Consider the following 16,916-nt stretch of genomic DNA (forward strand, 5'->3'; position numbering starts at 1 on the left):
GGTGGTTAGTCCTGAGTCACAAACTCCAAAAAGAAAAATTCACTGTTAGAATATGACCAATCGAGAAGACAGAGCTGGTTGGTTAGCCATTGTTTTTAACATCTCATGACACGTCGAACATCTTTTGTCGATAAACCTGAAAACAAGCATTTTATCTAAAATTATCTTATCTACTGCCAATGTATCCATGGAAACAAAGGTGAAAAGAAGGATGTTATGCACACATTTCATGATTCATCTCAAGATATCAGACAATTATCAATGAAAAAGACTCAAAGAGGGACAAATATCCGTATAGGCAACTGAAAGAGCCTTAACTCTTAACATGTTTACCATTACATACCATTTGGTTACAAACTGCATATCAAACATGAAATATCCATTTGCTCGAGATGAATGGTAAGAATTACAACAAGTAATACAGGGTTAATTTTAGATGCCAACACATGAATGAAAGGGTGTTAGTTCTCTATGATCCAATGACGAATACTGCTATTAGCAAAACCTGTGATGCTTGTCTTGTTTTTAGCTTTTAGTGTTTAGTATCTACCATATGAACCTCTGGACCCCGGGCTCATGGTCCCAGTGGAATGGCCGAAACAAGAACATTGTCATTGTAAAGGCATTCAGGACTGTATATAGAATCCCTATGAGAAGCCAGCTTTGGCTGTCGTTAATACTGCTATGAAGGATGAAAAAATAGAATGGTATTGTATAGTATCTGAACTCAATTAGCGGTGCAGGAATAAGAACAGCAGAGGTAGCAAAGAAATATACCAATGTCCAGATTCTCCTCCGAGTTTTACCTGAGAATGGAGAGTATTTTGCAACCTCAGAAAAGTCGGGACATACTTAAGTTAAATAACATAACATAGTGAAATGTCATAGTGAAATGTACTAACCCAATAATCGGAAGATTGATAACCATGAATAAACATAAAATGGCACCAGAAGATATTTCATTGACCAATGAAATTTGATGATCTTCTTCCAAAGATAGAAGGTATAATGCCGATTGTCAGCAAGAAGATAAGGATGAGCAATGCTGAAACAATCCATTAACCACATGAAGGAACAGTAAGTTTTTCATCGAAGTAATAAGAAGAGTACAAGGAGTTCCACGTTCAAGTGAACCTACCTGAAAAAATGGACGGAAAGGAGGCTAGCAATAGAAGCCAAGAATAGAAGGAGAAATCCAAGCAGCCTGTTTTTCCAGAATGATTGAAACAAATCTAGGGCATGACCTATTGTGAAATGCAGAGGAGCCGCAAAAAGAGCGGAAACAATGCTAAAATACATTATTTGTGCAAAATGTGGAGAAACTGCATGAGCTTCTTTTGCACCTGCATTATTAAAATGTGTAGAAATTGCATTATTAAGAGAAACCGTAAATAAAAAGAAAAAAAGGAGGTAAAAGAACCATATAGCATTAAATTGAAAGATACCAAGAACTACACTTCCATTCCAGAGGAGAAAAGCAACAAATGCAAGTAGTACAAAAAAGAATGGGCTAAAGGAGACCAAAAGCTCCCACTTTATGCGCCATGAAGACAAAACAATAGCTTGAATCTCATGAAGCAGACCTGCATAAATGCCAAAAGGACATCACATTAGCATAAATGACATTTTGCCCGGCACAGAGTAATGGCTTAAACCTTATGAACAAAGGTTAAAGCATACGCTTATAACTATATACCTTACATGGTTTTACAAATTAACTAACAAAAGTAAGATCAAAGATGTCAAAAGAACCTAATGTTTGGGATGCTGAAGAGGTGTTTGAAGGGTAAAAGATGTGTTGATTAGCCTTTGAGTTTCCCCTGGACTTTCTTCTCTTCAAGTTTGAACTCACATTGACACTGGTATTGAGAGCCGACAGATTGGTACCCTTGTTTGATGCCTTTGAATCATCTACTTCCACACTATCTTTTTGATGTGCCATGGTTATATCAATGACCCCAGAGCAGGCAACAAAAAGCATCCATATAATATTTGTCTGTCGAATAACAACCGCCATTGCCCCAAGCTGCAAGAGCACAGATGGAAACGAGTAAAGCTCTACATGAAACAACAAAGAAAAAATATATGACAACATCAAGGTAAATTTGAATCTATCCTAAAACTGTTTGATTTGGATGTCTTTTTATAGCAAGATTACTAAGTTAGACAACCTTAAGAATAGCTTACACTCAGTTCTCTATATGCAAAGTGAAACATAGCTAACTAATTTTGTCCCCGGGCAGTGTGTGAAACTTTTATCATTTATCGATGGCATAATAAATTTTTTTAAGGCGACTCATTTACCAATGCACTGAATAGATATTTCTTCTTCAGACATGCAAGATACATGGCGAGCACAGCAGTGAGTGATGCAACATCAGTATAGTAAAGAAAAGTGAAGAACCAGTGGAGTGGATACAGGGCTAGAACTGTTGCAAAAAGTGTTACTTTTCTATCATCAAGAGCTGGCCTCAAGTGGGTTATTATCTCATAGACTATAATGCTGCACAGTACTGCTAAGACACCATTTACAGAGCGAAGAACCGCAGTGGAGCAAGCTTCCGGGAACGATGGAGCCAGTTGTAGAACATACTTACTCGGAAGCAAAGCAGCAACATGAACAAGTGAAAGATAGTATCTGTAGAAGTATTTCTAACTTAGTGTGTAATAAAAATATACAACAGTTGAGCAATAGAGACAATAACCCATCTTTGCAGAAGGGAAAAGTAATTCCTAATGTGACATCAAATAATCCAATTGAAACAGCTAATTTCTTGCTCTGTTAGAATCATTCATTTCATAAAAAAACAACCCTTCTACAGTTCAGTAAAGTGAATCCCAAACTTCATCTAAACAAAGGAAAAGAATGAAACAGAGAGTAGAGAAGAAAAAGAGCATTACAGGCCAGGTGGGGTAGTGATCATAGGATCCCAGCTCATGAAATCGCCATTGCAGTATTTTTGAGCCTGAGGTATGTGGAAAATCTCATCCTGTCCACATGAAAAATAGGTAATTGACTCAAAATTGACTATTTTAGTAACAATTAACATCATTAGAAAGAATTAGGAAGAATTAATTTAAACAGGCAGTCTTACCATGTAAGGATCAGGAACAATGCGATTGACCAGGACGGATACGGGAATTACCCAAAGGCTCACTATCGCCCCCGTCGCTATTCTACCCATGTTTTCTTTTCGCTTAGTAGCAGATTTCAGATAAATCCCAGTAATATTTCAAGGAGAAAAAACCTATCTACCATCTGTCAACAAAATGAGACGAACAGAAGGATCAATTCAGCTCTAGATTGGGCGCGCCAACGCCAAGACCAGGCCCGGTGTTGCAAATCTTTTCACCAACGGAAGAAAACGATGCGTTTTGTTGTATTATATGGTGCTGATTGCTGACGCAAAACGAGTCGTTTTTTCTTTTGGTTAAAGTTCTAGGGATGTCCCTGTATTATAAAGACTGAATCAAATTAGTCCATAGACCAATTTAGTCACTATACTATTTATTATAAAGAATCAAATAAGTCTAAATTATAATAGAGTTAACATCTATGTAAAAAATATCTTGAAAATTATTCTTCTATTGCAATACAATTTCAAACAAAAGATTTTATTTACAAAACCATAAAATATAAAAAATATTAAATTTGTTAAACAATAAATGATATTTTTTAAACAAGAAATGTTAGCTTTGTTTCAATTTGCCCTTATTTGATTATTTCTAATAATATAGGAACTAAATTGACCTATTTAGTAGTAGAGGGACTAATTTGGTCAGGTCCCTAGGCACCCCTCAAGTGTATTCACCTTTTCTTTTGGTACCCTTTAATCTTTATAGTTAATTACACCAAAATCCTTAAACTGTGACCCTCATTATAAACTGGTCCCTAAACTATTGAGCTTATATCAATTATGACATTTTGTTATTGATTTTATTAATTTAACTGTTAAATGACACATTAGATCTTTTGTGACATAATTTAAAATGAAAAATTTAAGAAAAATAAATATTGTAAAAATGGATGTTTAAAACCTTAGTTTTACGGTTTTCAAAAAAGTCATGTGACAAAATTCTATCTTTTTTTTTAAATCTTCATTTTAAATTTAGTTAAATAAGATTTGATGTATAATTTAATGATTAAATTAACGATTTTAATTACGAAAGGACCTAATTGATATAACATCAATAATTTAAAAAATATAATTAGAATGGTTTGAAGTTTAAAAAACAAATTATAATGATACCAACAGCATTGAATGTAAAAATATGCATAGCACAATATAGAGCCAAAAGAGATGGATATACCCTTACAATTTACACAAATAATATTATATTGCATATAATTTGATTGTTCATTCGTAAAACGAATGGTAGTTAATAAACAAATTTAGAATAAAAAAGAAACATATAATATGAATCAACATGCACAAAAATCAAGTTTGTAGGGAAATTGTCCCCCACTGCTAAAAAGGAAAATGAGAATCATCCATCCTTTTAAGGTTATTGTAAAAAACCAATACTTAATCCTATTGTTTGTTTGTTTGTTTGTTTTTGTTTTTTTGTGTTTTTACTTAAAAACATTTTCGATGCACAATTGAAGGGCCAGACTCGTCGTATTCAGCTTTGGCAATCCACATCTGCAGTCATGGAAAGAAGTAGGGTTCTCTATTAGAAAATGTTCGTAAAAACGTAATCGAAGATAAATGCATGAAAAACATACTTGTTGGAAAGTGCTGAGGGATGCCAATATGGAACCCCCAATCCATACACTATACTTCCTCTCAGGTGGAGCAACCACCTTAATCTTCATGCTACTAGGAGCTAAGGCTGTGATCTCTTTGCTCATTCTATCAGCTATACCGGCGAACATGGTGGTACCACCACTAAGCACAATGTTGCCATATAAATCCTTTCTAATATCAACATCACACTTCATTATAGAGTTGTAAGTTGTCTCATGGATACCAGCAGCTTCCATCCCAATCATAGATGGTTGGAAAAGGACTTCTGGGCATCGGAATCGCTCGGCCCCGATGGTGATCACTTGCCCATCAGGCAGTTCATAGCTCTTCTCAACTGAAGAGCTGGTCTTGGAGGTTTCTAGCTCTTGCTCAAAATCGAGGGCAATGTATGCCAACTTTTCTTTTATGTCTCTTACAATTTCCCGCTCCGCTGATGTGGTGAATGAATAACCACGTTCAGTTAAAATCTTCATTAAGGCATCGGTGAGGTCACGACCAGCAAGATCAAGACGTAAGATTGCATGGGGAAGTGCATATCCCTCGTAAATAGGGACTGTGTGGCTGACACCATCTCCAGAATCAAGCACAATACCTACAATAAACAAAAAGATAGAATGTACGGAAATCCCTTTTGTCAATACGAAACATGATTATATTTGATGAAATGATTGTGTAGAAATATAGACATTAATTTTCAGTACATCAGATGCCACCTCATTACAAATATAATTTTTTGATGAGGTGATATCTTAGAACATCAAATATATTCTTGAAACTTCGTCTCCCAATTGTTAATATTTGTTGTCTAAATGATCAACAAGATAGATTATGCAATTAAAACAAGAAACGAAGAATGAAATGGGGAGAGAAAGTTTCAACATTGAAATTGCTACCAAACAAATCGAATGGCTTACCAGTTGTACGACCACTAGCATAAAGGGAAAGAACAGCCTGAATGGCAACATACATAGCAGGAGCATTGAAGGTTTCAAACATGATTTGAGTCATCTTCTCACGGTTGGCCTTTGGGTTGAGAGGAGCTTCAGTGAGGAGAATCGGATGCTCCTCTGGAGCGACACGAAGTTCATTGTAAAAAGTATGATGCCAAATTTTCTCCATGTCATCCCAATTGTTGACAATGCCATGCTCAATTGGGTACTTTAAAGTTAAAATGCCACGCTTAGATTGAGCCTCGTCCCCTACATATGCATCTTTTTGTCCCATTCCAACCATCACACCAGTATGACGTGGTCGACCAACAATGCTAGGAAACACTGCCCTCGGAGCATCATCCCCAGCAAATCCAGCCTAAGAAACAAAATTTCAAAACTACATTAAGTTCAAGCGCTAAACATATTATTGCTTTAGCACTTAAAATAATAACCAATCAGGTCAAGTACCTTGACCATCCCTGTTCCATTATCACAGACAAGGGGTTGAATGTCCTCACCATCAGCCATCTTTTGCAACCTGCGATATAGTTTTTCTCAAAAACAATGGACAGAATAAACAAAAAGGATAAATGTTTGTTTTTTGAGAAAATGAAAATAATTATTAAAAAGTTTCGAGAATCAAAACGGAACTCCGCCCTATACAAATGAAATTGCGACTTAAATGTACAATAAATTCGCTATCACGCAAATTTCAAACCATATGTTTGAATATTAGATCTAAGGTCTTGGTGATTGGGGTCAAAATGATCTGACGGTTATAAAAGACCCACCTGTCATTTTTGGATTGTAAGTGGACGATTTTGCCTTTAATTTTATTTATTATTTATTGATGGGCCATTCTGACGTGTAATAACTAATGATTGAGTTGTGTCTCCTACAATTTGCCATAGACCAAATCAGATGGTGTTTGTTTAAGTTTGTTACGATATATTCAAATTACTTATAAAAAATATCTTTATCTCCTTAAAAATATAAATACAAAAGATTTAATTATTGTGATAAATGTGTTTCTATTCATGGTATGTTTATCACAATGATAGATATTTGCAAATGAAAGATCGATGTGCAAATCTATGACGATATGGCCTTTGATGGATCGTTTGGAGCGGTTTTGGAGCAGCAATCAGCGGTGTGGCGAGGGGACCAAGTGATGGCTGCTTGTTTGGTTTCAAGATGGCAATAGGTATAATATATATTTTTCAAATTGAAGCAAAAATAGTTTTTGAAGGGTTGAAACTAGTCAGGGATAAAGATTTTAGACAAGTTGAATTAGAGAGTGATAATACTTTGTTTATTGAGATTTTTCAAACTGGACTTGTAGTAATTAACAATGTCGTTGAAATTCAGATGATCAACGACTTGTGTTTTAGATATTAGCAAGTAAAATTCAAGAACATTCGAAGAACTAATAACAAAGTGACAGATCGCTTAGCCAAGATAATTAGTGATGATATCGACCGTTTAGTGGTCCTCGAAAATTTATCATCCGAGATTAAAATTTTATTAGAAGAGAATATTCGTTTAATTGTTGATTTGATTTTTAGAGTTGGCCTATTTTCCTTCTTACAAAAAAAAAAGGTTTTTTGTTGAGTTTTTTAATCAACCTTTTGATATCTTGATCTTATTTAATTTAAGCTTAATTCAAACAGTTGGTCTACTCCTTTTATTTGGATTAAGTACATTAAGTACTTAATTATTATTTCTGTAACTAATGCTTACCGGTACGGTTATATCCGTTAAAAAAAAACTTTACAATCAATTAGGAATAGACACACCATTAGAACTTATTTTCTCTTAATTTTGCTTGAAAAAACGAAAAAAATGTTAAAAAAATATCACAGTTCCTCCTGTCTTGCGACATTTGCGTTAGCAATGGCAGCATCTTTAACAATATCAAGTTTTCATTCACTTGCCGCCTTATCTTTTTTCCAGTAGCACCACCTAACTTCTCCTAAATTCCTTTTTTCCAACCTTTCCATTTCTCTACTTTCCCTCCACCTCCAAACCCACATTCTCAAGCCCATTTCCATTCTCCAAAACAACTTTCATCTCATCCGCATTTCTACCAGAGTCAAGCTTCCTGACGTAACCCTCTCTTACTTTGACTCTGACGGATAACTCCAAACTACCACTATCTCCTCCTTTACTGTTGGAAAAAAAATCGTCCTCTTTGTCGATCGTCTCGAGCGCTCGCCTCCTACATGTTCCCAAAAGCACCTTCTCGACTTCGCAGAAAAGTCGAGGGAACTCAGAGCCAAATGGGTCAACACTATCGCTTGCATATCAGTAAATGACGAGTTTGTGATGTGAGCGTGGGAGGAAAATAGATTTTAATGACACGGTGATTCCTAATTGGTTGGAAAGTTGTTTTTAATGGATGTAATAGTAGAATATTAGTCAGGAAAATAAAGTTTAGATATCTAATTCGATAAAAAAGTAGTTTAAATATCTAATTCAAACAAATGATATAGTTTAAGGATCAACTATTATATTAAACCTTATATTTATTCAAGGGAAAAATGTTTTAATGAATGTTGAGAGAATGCAAATAATTTAGAGAAAATTATAAAATAGTCATTTATTTATGGTTTAGATTACATTTTGATTATTAAATTTTAATTTATTATATTTTGATCACTAATATTATCAAGTTGTAATATTTTGATCACCGTGTCATCACACCTAACATTAATTGTAACACCCCTATCCTGTAACCGTCGTCGGAATAGGACGAGACGTTACCAGAAATTAGGAATCGGATCATAACAGTAAAATTTTGAACCTTTTCTTAAATAAAAGATCATTTATTTATATAACTAATAGACATAAACAAGGATCGAATTTAAAACTTATAAAAGTAAACTTTCATAAGATGCCATATTCGCATGGCTTATATACAATAGTTAAAATATCATTCTATTTATAGTCTATCCTATACATGCCATAAGCTAAGTCCAAATCACATGATTACTACAATAGTAGATAGTGTGACGAAGTGCTGACGATCCCCGAGCTAATAGTAAGAGTTACGATATACAAAAATAAACAGAGAAACATAACATTCAAAGTAAGCTTTCATAAGCTTAGTAAGTCTTAAGCAATTTAAACAGTTGAACTTAAAAACAAACCAAATGTTCGAAAGCACATAACACTTTCTGAGTACAATACTATTTGGCTGATTATGCATAAACACATATCATTTTACTCCGTTTATACTCAAACTCATATAAACATAGTATTTACAAGCTTCCGGATTAACTTTAATTCTTTCAAATTTCACTAGTGTATCATTTCTTACCCACACTTACTTTCAACATTCATAGATAAATAGCATATCGAAAACTATCTTGTAACTTTGCATAATAACTGAATGCACACATATACAAATATACGTATGAATTTACAACATCTTTTCATATGCTTCTCATTACACATTCTTAATTCCCGTCAGATCAATCTCACATATAATATATATCACATACCTGAATCACTTAATGTGTAATATGAGTTCAATTTATCATCTTAGCATAGAATCTCATAGTCATATACTTTATCAAATTCACTAACACTTGGCCTGCGAGGTATAAAACACAAACATAACACCAGCACGAAGCCTACGAGACTTTAAACTTAGATATAATACCAGCACTAGGCCTGCGGGATTTAACCCGGATATAATACCAGCACGAAGCCTGCGGGATTTAACCCGGATATAATTCTAGCATATAGTCTGCGGGTCTTTAAGCCTGGATACACATCAAATATCATGCATATTTAATCATATATTAACACATCTCATTCAACATATCACATTAGTAGTCATTTGCTACATTCGGATATAAGCTCCATATAAACACCATCATTTACATTTCAGTTCAAAAGTCATACATAAATATCACATATCCATTTCACCATTCAAACTTAACCTATAGTGACCATTCGACTATAAGTCATATACATAAATTATTTATCGCACAACTTAATTCAAGTAGAACCAAAAGGTCACAATTCACCTAAGATATACCTATTGCTCACCGATTCATACACAACCTTTCAAATTAGCAATTATAAGTTGGTTCCGCACATAGCCCATCTTTATCGATAATTTACGTTGGTTTTACCCTTACTCACATATATGACATAGGCATTTTTACTTATGCTTCTCAATTCACATTCATGATTCAATTCCAATCGATTTAACATGCATAAGTACATATCGCATACCTGACCAACTTAATGTATTGAACGAAATCGATTGTCGATTTAACATAAGGTCTCATAGTTGAACATAAACATGAAACCATTTCTTATATGTTCGATTCACATCAATCATCAAATTCATTTAATTCATAGATACTTAATTAGGTTATTCGTACCTGAATAATTTACTTTACGGAACGAATCCACATATCGTATTAGCCCATAGTCTTAAAGCACCACACTTTTAATAGTTTACCTCATCGAAGTTCACATTTAATTACTTTAGTGCCAAGCCATATTTGGCTACCACAAAAGACTAATAATAATAATTTTATACACATCATGGTTTCCTTTAGATATTTAATAATCACAAATCGTGATATCTCTACCAGTACATATATGGCATAGTTTATTCATTGTAACACTCATTTAGTGCATCAAATTTCCAAATCCAATGCAACTTAAGCATAATAGTCATAATCGGCTTATAGCCTTAAATCATTACATATTCGGCACATTAACCAAATAAAATTTACATTCTCCTTGCCATATTAATTTAACTCTTAGGCATATAAAAGGGAATCAAGCTTAAACACTTAAGAACTTACCTCGAATGTTGCCGAACGATTACAACGGCTATTCGATTACTTTCTCTTTTCCCTTATCCGAATTTGTCCCTCTATGCTCTTGAGCTTAAATTCAAAGATTTTAAACTAGTCATTATTCGACTATTCAAGCATCACTTTATAAATATAATATATATATATTCGACTTTCACACTTACTGATCATAGTAAGCTTATAAGAAATCAATAAGCAACTCATTAACAAATTTTTGTCAATGTTTACCACATAATCATAATTTCACTGCAAGTTGTCTTCCTGAGCAACAGTCACTAAATCATTTATAACTGGAGCTACAAAACTCCAAATCAATTACCATAAAATTTCCCTGAAAATAGACTCATATATCTTTTATCCATAAAATTTTAAGAATTTTTAGTTTGGCCAATCAATACCAGAATTTTCTTAAAGTTTCCCCCTGTTTCACTGTTTGACTACTCTGACCACCCTTTATTACGAATCAAATTTCTAATTGTACAGAAGTCAAAATATGTTCTCGTTGATTTCATTTGAAACTAGACTCATTAAGCTTTAAGTAAATAGTTTATTCATCTTCTAACTCCACTCTCACAATTTATGGTGATTTTCCAAAATCACATTACAGCTGCTGTCCTAAGCAGATTTATTACAATTTATGCACATGTGGCTAAAACAAATTGAACCATTTTGAACACAAATATCAACTAAAAATACAACCATTTCCATATGTATATTTTTACTCATGCAAAGACCATAGCCGAATCAACCATAGATACCACCCAAATCATCAATTATTTTTAACGCACATAACACATAAGATTAACTAAAACTTCATTCACTTATAAGATATTAACCCTAATGAGCTCATAGCATGATCATACATAACCGAATTCAAGTAGAGAAATAACCACAACCAAAACACAACTAAACCAACTTAAGAATTTAGCCATTTTCGCATGGCTTGTATATACATTCATTCCCGAAATAACTGACTACAAAACCAGCCTATACATTATACCAAACTTACTAGCACACATAATCTTTGACCGAATGTTATTAACCCAAGCCACCCATATTATTCATTAAGACATCTTTAATGACCACATTCGGCACCCATAAAACACTTACTAACAATTAAGTTAAAATAAAAATTAAACATAACTTCACCTTGCTCAACAATAGTCGATTAAGATTTTTGTCCATTTTAACCGTTTATAGAAATTTTTATTTAGTTCATACTCATCTATAACTATTTCTAATCACATATTACAAAACATCATCAATTTAACATATAGGAACATAACCGAATGCTTCATGTATCACAAACTAAAAAAAATTAACCCATGGGTCACGTTATAAGCATCAAAACAAACTCAACTTCACAAAAAATCCAAAAGAATCACATGATATCATACCTTAATCTATACATTCTCCAGCCGAATGTCTTAGCTCCCTTTTTCTTTTCTTTTCTTTATGGTTTCGGCAAATTGAAAGAAAGGATCATGTAACTTTGTTTTTATCACCATTTACTATTATAAATTCATTATTTCACAATATAAAAATCATTTTATAATAAAATACTTATTTATATATTAATTATATATATAAAATTCCCACCAATTAAAATAAAAACAATAGAACCCATGATTACATGCATGTTGGCCGGCCATTTACATTCAAAATTGGTCTATTTGACATGCAAGTCCCCCATAATACTAAAACATAAAATGTTTGGCTACTACACATTTGCCTATCCCATTTTCAAGGTTTCTCAACTAAGTCCTTTCAAGTAAAATTCCCATTCATAAGACTAAATTAAAACATCAAATTTTTCACACATGCACTATCACACATAGAAGTTATGCAAATAAATTTTAAATAAATATTTGACTCGGTTTTTGTGGTCCCGAAACCACATTCCGACTGGGGTCAAATTAGGGCTGTCACATTAATAGTGTTATGAAAATTTGATTAATGATGTTAAGAAAATTTGATGTGTCCCAATTAATACTAACGTGGCTTTTATGTCAGCACCACATAATTTAAAACTTGTTTAATTTTTTAAAATTTTAAGGGCAAATTATACCAACAGTCACCCAACTTTGGGGTAACTGACAAAACAGCACCTAGGTTTCATTTCAGTCACTCAACTTTCGAAAAGTTTCAAAATAGTCACTGACGTTATAAAAAAGTAACAAAATAGTCACTGATTAACAGTTACCGTTAGGGTGTTAACGGGATTGCTAACGTGGCAAGTTAACCAGCTGATGTGGCAAGTTAACTTGCCACGTTGGTAAAGCTGCTCCATTCTTCTTCTTCTTCTGCTGCTGCTACTAAGTTGGTTGAAATAATTATTAACACCAAAGGATAGTATCTTCTGAAAAACCTTCATGGTTATGCAATTGGGGCTTTGGGTGGCTTACTTGCAGTAACAACACCAGATTCAGTCGAAGCTTTGTTGGGTGCACCTTGAGAATTTTGCTTAGGGTTCAATGCCTCTGCTTCTTTTGGAGAAGACCCTTTTGGCCCTTCACCGGCAACATTAATCACCACTTTTCTTCCTCTACCATTTCCCTCCACCATTTCTTTAATTTTCAGTACTTCATCTTATCCCTTTCAATATTTTTCACTTTTACACATAAGTCTAATGAAAAAACAAAGTTCTTGCAGGAAAAGGACATGCAAAATGAAGAGGGGACTAAAGTGGTTAACACAAAGAATTTGAACCCAAATACAGAAATAGAGCATTCATAAAGTTCCATTAAGGAGTTGGAGAGCAGGAGATTGACCTTTGAAAGGAATCTGCTTGAGTTGCATAGTCTAAAAGAGAAGTTGTCAGGCATTGCTTATTTGCAGAAGGATTTAACTGGCAAAACTGTAGAAATTGGTAAGCTCAATTTCACAATTTCTGCACTTAAGGCTGAGATAAATGACCTTCAAGAAATTATAAGGCAGGGTAACATGGAAATAAAGTAGCTAGACATGGCAAAGCAGTTGATAGAGGAATTACAGAGGAAAAATAGCAACGGTAGCCAGATAAAGGGGCAGATAATTTTGTTTGAAGAGCAATTATCCAGATTTACAGCCATTGAAACCTCTATTGGAGATGCTTTGGTTAAGAACAGGCTTGAAGATATTAAAAACATTGAATTAAAAGTTATTAAAAAGAGGAGGAGAAACAAAGAACTTGAGCTTGAAAAGAGGGAAATTTTTGTTCTAGGTGCATGACATATTAACCATTAAACCTTATTCTTCTTTTTCTCCTCCTCCTCATCTTCTTCTTTTTTTTTCTCTAACCCTAAAATGGTGCTGGTAGGGTTGTTAAAGTGAGAGTAACCGGCCAGCTGGACTATGTTAGACGCCGTCACCTGCTATGTCACTTTGTTGTGACGTCTGTGACGGAAAACGGCAAAAAAGATTGTTTTGTAACTTTTTGAAAGTTGAGTGACTGAAATAAAACTTAGGTGACTGTTTTGTCAGCTAACCTAAAGTTGAGTGATTGATGGTGTAATTTACCCAATTTTTAAACTCAATATTTTATTATTATTATTATTATTATTACTCCTCTCTCGTCTCTCCCTCTTTCTTTTTTTTTTGCTTTTTTTCCCTCTTCTCCTCCCTTCACAGCCCTAGCCGCCGCCGTTGAACCCACCACCGAAGCTTCAATCAAAGGCCACCAAAATGAAGATTCTTTCCTCTCTACCCCTCTCTCAGTTTGGAGCATTTGAAATCGTCTTGAAAAATCCCTAAATAGACACAAAAGCTTCGAACTTTTTTGGCTCCGATCTCTGATTTGTAATATGTGCTTCCTCTCACCAACAGCCAACATTTGACTGTTAGGATTGACGAATAAAGAACCCAAACCCCCTGAACTTATCAAACCCGAAATGCGTTGTGCTCCTCCCTTCCTTCCCTTTTTTATGTTTTTCCTTTTTTTTTTCTTTTTGATTTTCGTCTTTGCTTGTAGAGTGAAGCTCTGCTGCTGGTCGCTAGTGTTGATGTCATGGGTGATGGTGATGGGTGGAGGGTTTGGACAGTTAATGCTATGGGTTTCGGGGTTTAGGTTCTGGGTAGTGTGAGGATGGTGAGCTCTGTTGTTAAAACATGAATATAACTCATATTTAATTTTTTAATTCTACTTAAACTCCTTGAATCTCTCATCAATAATCGGCTCATATTTGCTATTGACTACTCTTAACTGTAGTTAAACAACTTTTTAGTGCTTTTTAGTGCATATTATTGCAAAAACTTCTCAGAAACATCTCGGCACTTTTCTTAACATTCTTTTTCAACGATTCCATAATGTGTAAAGAGACCAATGTTGGTCTATGTTTTTTTTTTTTTTGTTTTTGCAGCAAAAAAGTTATTTGGTCTTTCATCGTAAGTTACAAAACTTTGTTGGTGGATTCACCATATATTGCATGTTCCTTCTACTAGTTAAAACAAATCAAAATTTGGCTCTGTTGAAGATCCATGGCTTTGAAGGTCTGGTTAAAGAAAGAAGAGAGAAAAAGAAAGGAATGAGAAAAGAACGATGGAGAGACGAGGAGGAGAATAGAAAAAAAAAGGGAAAAAGAAAAAAACAAGTTTTAAATTAATTGGTGCTGACCTGGAAGCCACGTAAGTATTTAATGGGCCACGTGAGATCTACTTCAAAACAAATGGATGCAAAATACATACTCCAGCTTGAATTTTAGCATCTCTAACTACATCCTTTAAAAATCTATCAAGATTCTGAACTAGTACAAAGATGATGATGATGATGATAATGATAAAAGGGCGCCTTACATGTTGAAATCCTGACATGCTAATGCCTTAGTAACCCCATAACAAAGAGACACGACATAGTGGACGTCGTCACTTTGAGTACTCAAACAAAGAGGTACGAAACAACAAAAATAAACCACCTGACAAATTGGGTCAAGGCATCTTCCAAAACCAAAAGTTAGGGAATCTATGTTGCTGCAGCAGACAGTAGATCCTCATCACAAATACATACTTAATTTCTCTATTTTATATAATGGAACAGTTAGATCAAATGATAATTAGGGGCGGATCTTTTAAGGGTTGTAGTTAAAGAAATTAGAGACCCCCCCTTTTTTTTAAGATTACATGTTAATTTCTTCACAAAATTATATGTATATGTATTGTATTTGTCCTTGCTGTGTATGTCTTGAAGAAGGTGACAGATTTCACACTATTTTCGTAAAAGAACTTGATGTTTACATCTCAATGGAGTCGCCTTTCCAAGGACATGTTCACCTTTTCTTTGTCGTTTACATGCCTACAAATTTGTGTGGGGAACAATAACTACTCTTTTTCAGCCCGGTAATTATAATGTTACCCATCCATGTATTACAAATGTGAATTAACGGTTTGTAGCATTGTTTAGATCTCTTATACCATGTCTGAAAAGTGTAACCAATAGAATCATATGGCATATTGTTTTGATTGTTATATACAAAAATTATGTTTTCATACTTTGTTGAAACAAGGTTTAGAGGTGGTTTATATGATTGTTAAAAGAGTATTTAACGATGGTTATGAAAGTTTGGAGAGTTGAATCGAGTTTCAATAAGGTATTTAGTATTTTGAAGATGGATGAAATTTATATAAAGGAGTTTGGCGTAGACTCTCTTTACAAAAGTGTCCTGTAATGTAAGGTTATGGAATGTTACCAAAAGAGCCCTTGGAGTGCTCTATTAAGATGTGTTTTAGTGAAATTGGCCCTACTTCCACAGAGTCAACAACAAATCTTTAAGAGATTTTATGAAACTTAACTCGAAAAATCTCTAATTAAAAAAAATCAAGATTTTGAAATGTTTAGTATCTAATTAGAGATTTTATAGCACTATCACCATTCAAAAAGTAAACATGATGTTCTCTTGAGTTTTGAAATGTTTTTTATATATACTTTTATAATTTTTTGAGTTATTAAAACTATTTTAAATATTCACACTTTTTATAAATTTTCAGGGTTTTATTGAAAATATAAATTTTTTTATGTATTTTTAAAGAGTAAGGACAAATTGAAAAAATATATATATTGAGAGAAAAAAAGTTATTTTACCTTCTTTATAATTGCAAAATTGGACAAAAGGGTTAGGACTTTTTAAACAAACAAAAAAAAAGTAAAATTTTAAATTTAAAAGAGTATAAAAACCTCTGACATATTTAAAATTTTTTCTAACAAATTTAACTTTAAAGTTATTAGAGCTTGAAAATAGCAGTGATGGTAAAATTAAATAACTTAAAATTAATGGTGAAATATGTGTTTAGGTTCAAACGCAGTAGAAAATAAAAAAGTGCATTAAGGACAAAAATATATGCATAGTTAACTTATATATATTTAATAATATTTTAATGATAAGATATTTATTTTATAATTTTATTTAAATATTTTAAATAATGAT

The 16,916-nt window shown here is 33.5% G+C and overlaps 2 protein-coding genes and 1 long non-coding RNA gene across 4 annotated transcripts; 1 reads left to right on the plus strand and 2 right to left on the minus strand.

The window, feature by feature from the left end:
* Positions 1 to 295: 295 nt before the first annotated feature.
* Positions 296 to 3,359, minus strand: LOC107889692 (dol-P-Glc:Glc(2)Man(9)GlcNAc(2)-PP-Dol alpha-1,2-glucosyltransferase). 2 transcript variants are annotated; one of them, XM_016814215.2, is made up of 8 exons: positions 3,096 to 3,359; positions 2,902 to 2,990; positions 2,449 to 2,638; positions 1,753 to 2,026; positions 1,446 to 1,583; positions 1,139 to 1,343; positions 903 to 1,045; positions 296 to 806 (listed from the first exon to the last, which is right to left on the minus strand). In XM_016814215.2, the coding sequence occupies exons 1-8, from the start codon at positions 3,183 to 3,185 to the stop codon at positions 547 to 549; spliced, it is 1,389 nt and encodes a 462-aa protein (XP_016669704.2). In that variant the 5' UTR covers positions 3,186 to 3,359; the 3' UTR covers positions 296 to 546. The 2 variants fall into 2 exon arrangements, with proteins under 2 accessions (XP_016669704.2, XP_016669703.2); XM_016814214.2 differs by having other exon boundaries at positions 2,305 to 2,638.
* Positions 3,360 to 4,319: 960 nt separating this feature from the next.
* LOC107890355 (actin-like) lies at positions 4,320 to 6,326 on the minus strand. The gene is made up of 4 exons (XM_016814809.2): positions 6,149 to 6,326; positions 5,663 to 6,056; positions 4,727 to 5,340; positions 4,320 to 4,643 (listed from the first exon to the last, which is right to left on the minus strand). Exons 1-4 carry the CDS (start codon positions 6,206 to 6,208, stop codon positions 4,578 to 4,580), a joined length of 1,134 nt encoding a protein of 377 aa, XP_016670298.1. The 5' UTR covers positions 6,209 to 6,326; the 3' UTR covers positions 4,320 to 4,577.
* Positions 6,327 to 6,713: 387 nt separating this feature from the next.
* Positions 6,714 to 14,641, plus strand: LOC121206213 (uncharacterized). The gene is made up of 2 exons (XR_005901233.1): positions 6,714 to 6,884; positions 13,174 to 14,641. It is a non-coding gene; the product is annotated as an uncharacterized lncRNA (long non-coding RNA).
* The last annotated feature ends 2,275 nt before the right edge of the window (positions 14,642 to 16,916 follow it).

Source organism: Gossypium hirsutum, chromosome A09 (genome assembly GCF_007990345.1).
Source record: "Gossypium hirsutum isolate 1008001.06 chromosome A09, Gossypium_hirsutum_v2.1, whole genome shotgun sequence".
In the NCBI taxonomy this organism is placed as follows: domain Eukaryota; kingdom Viridiplantae; phylum Streptophyta; class Magnoliopsida; order Malvales; family Malvaceae; genus Gossypium; species Gossypium hirsutum.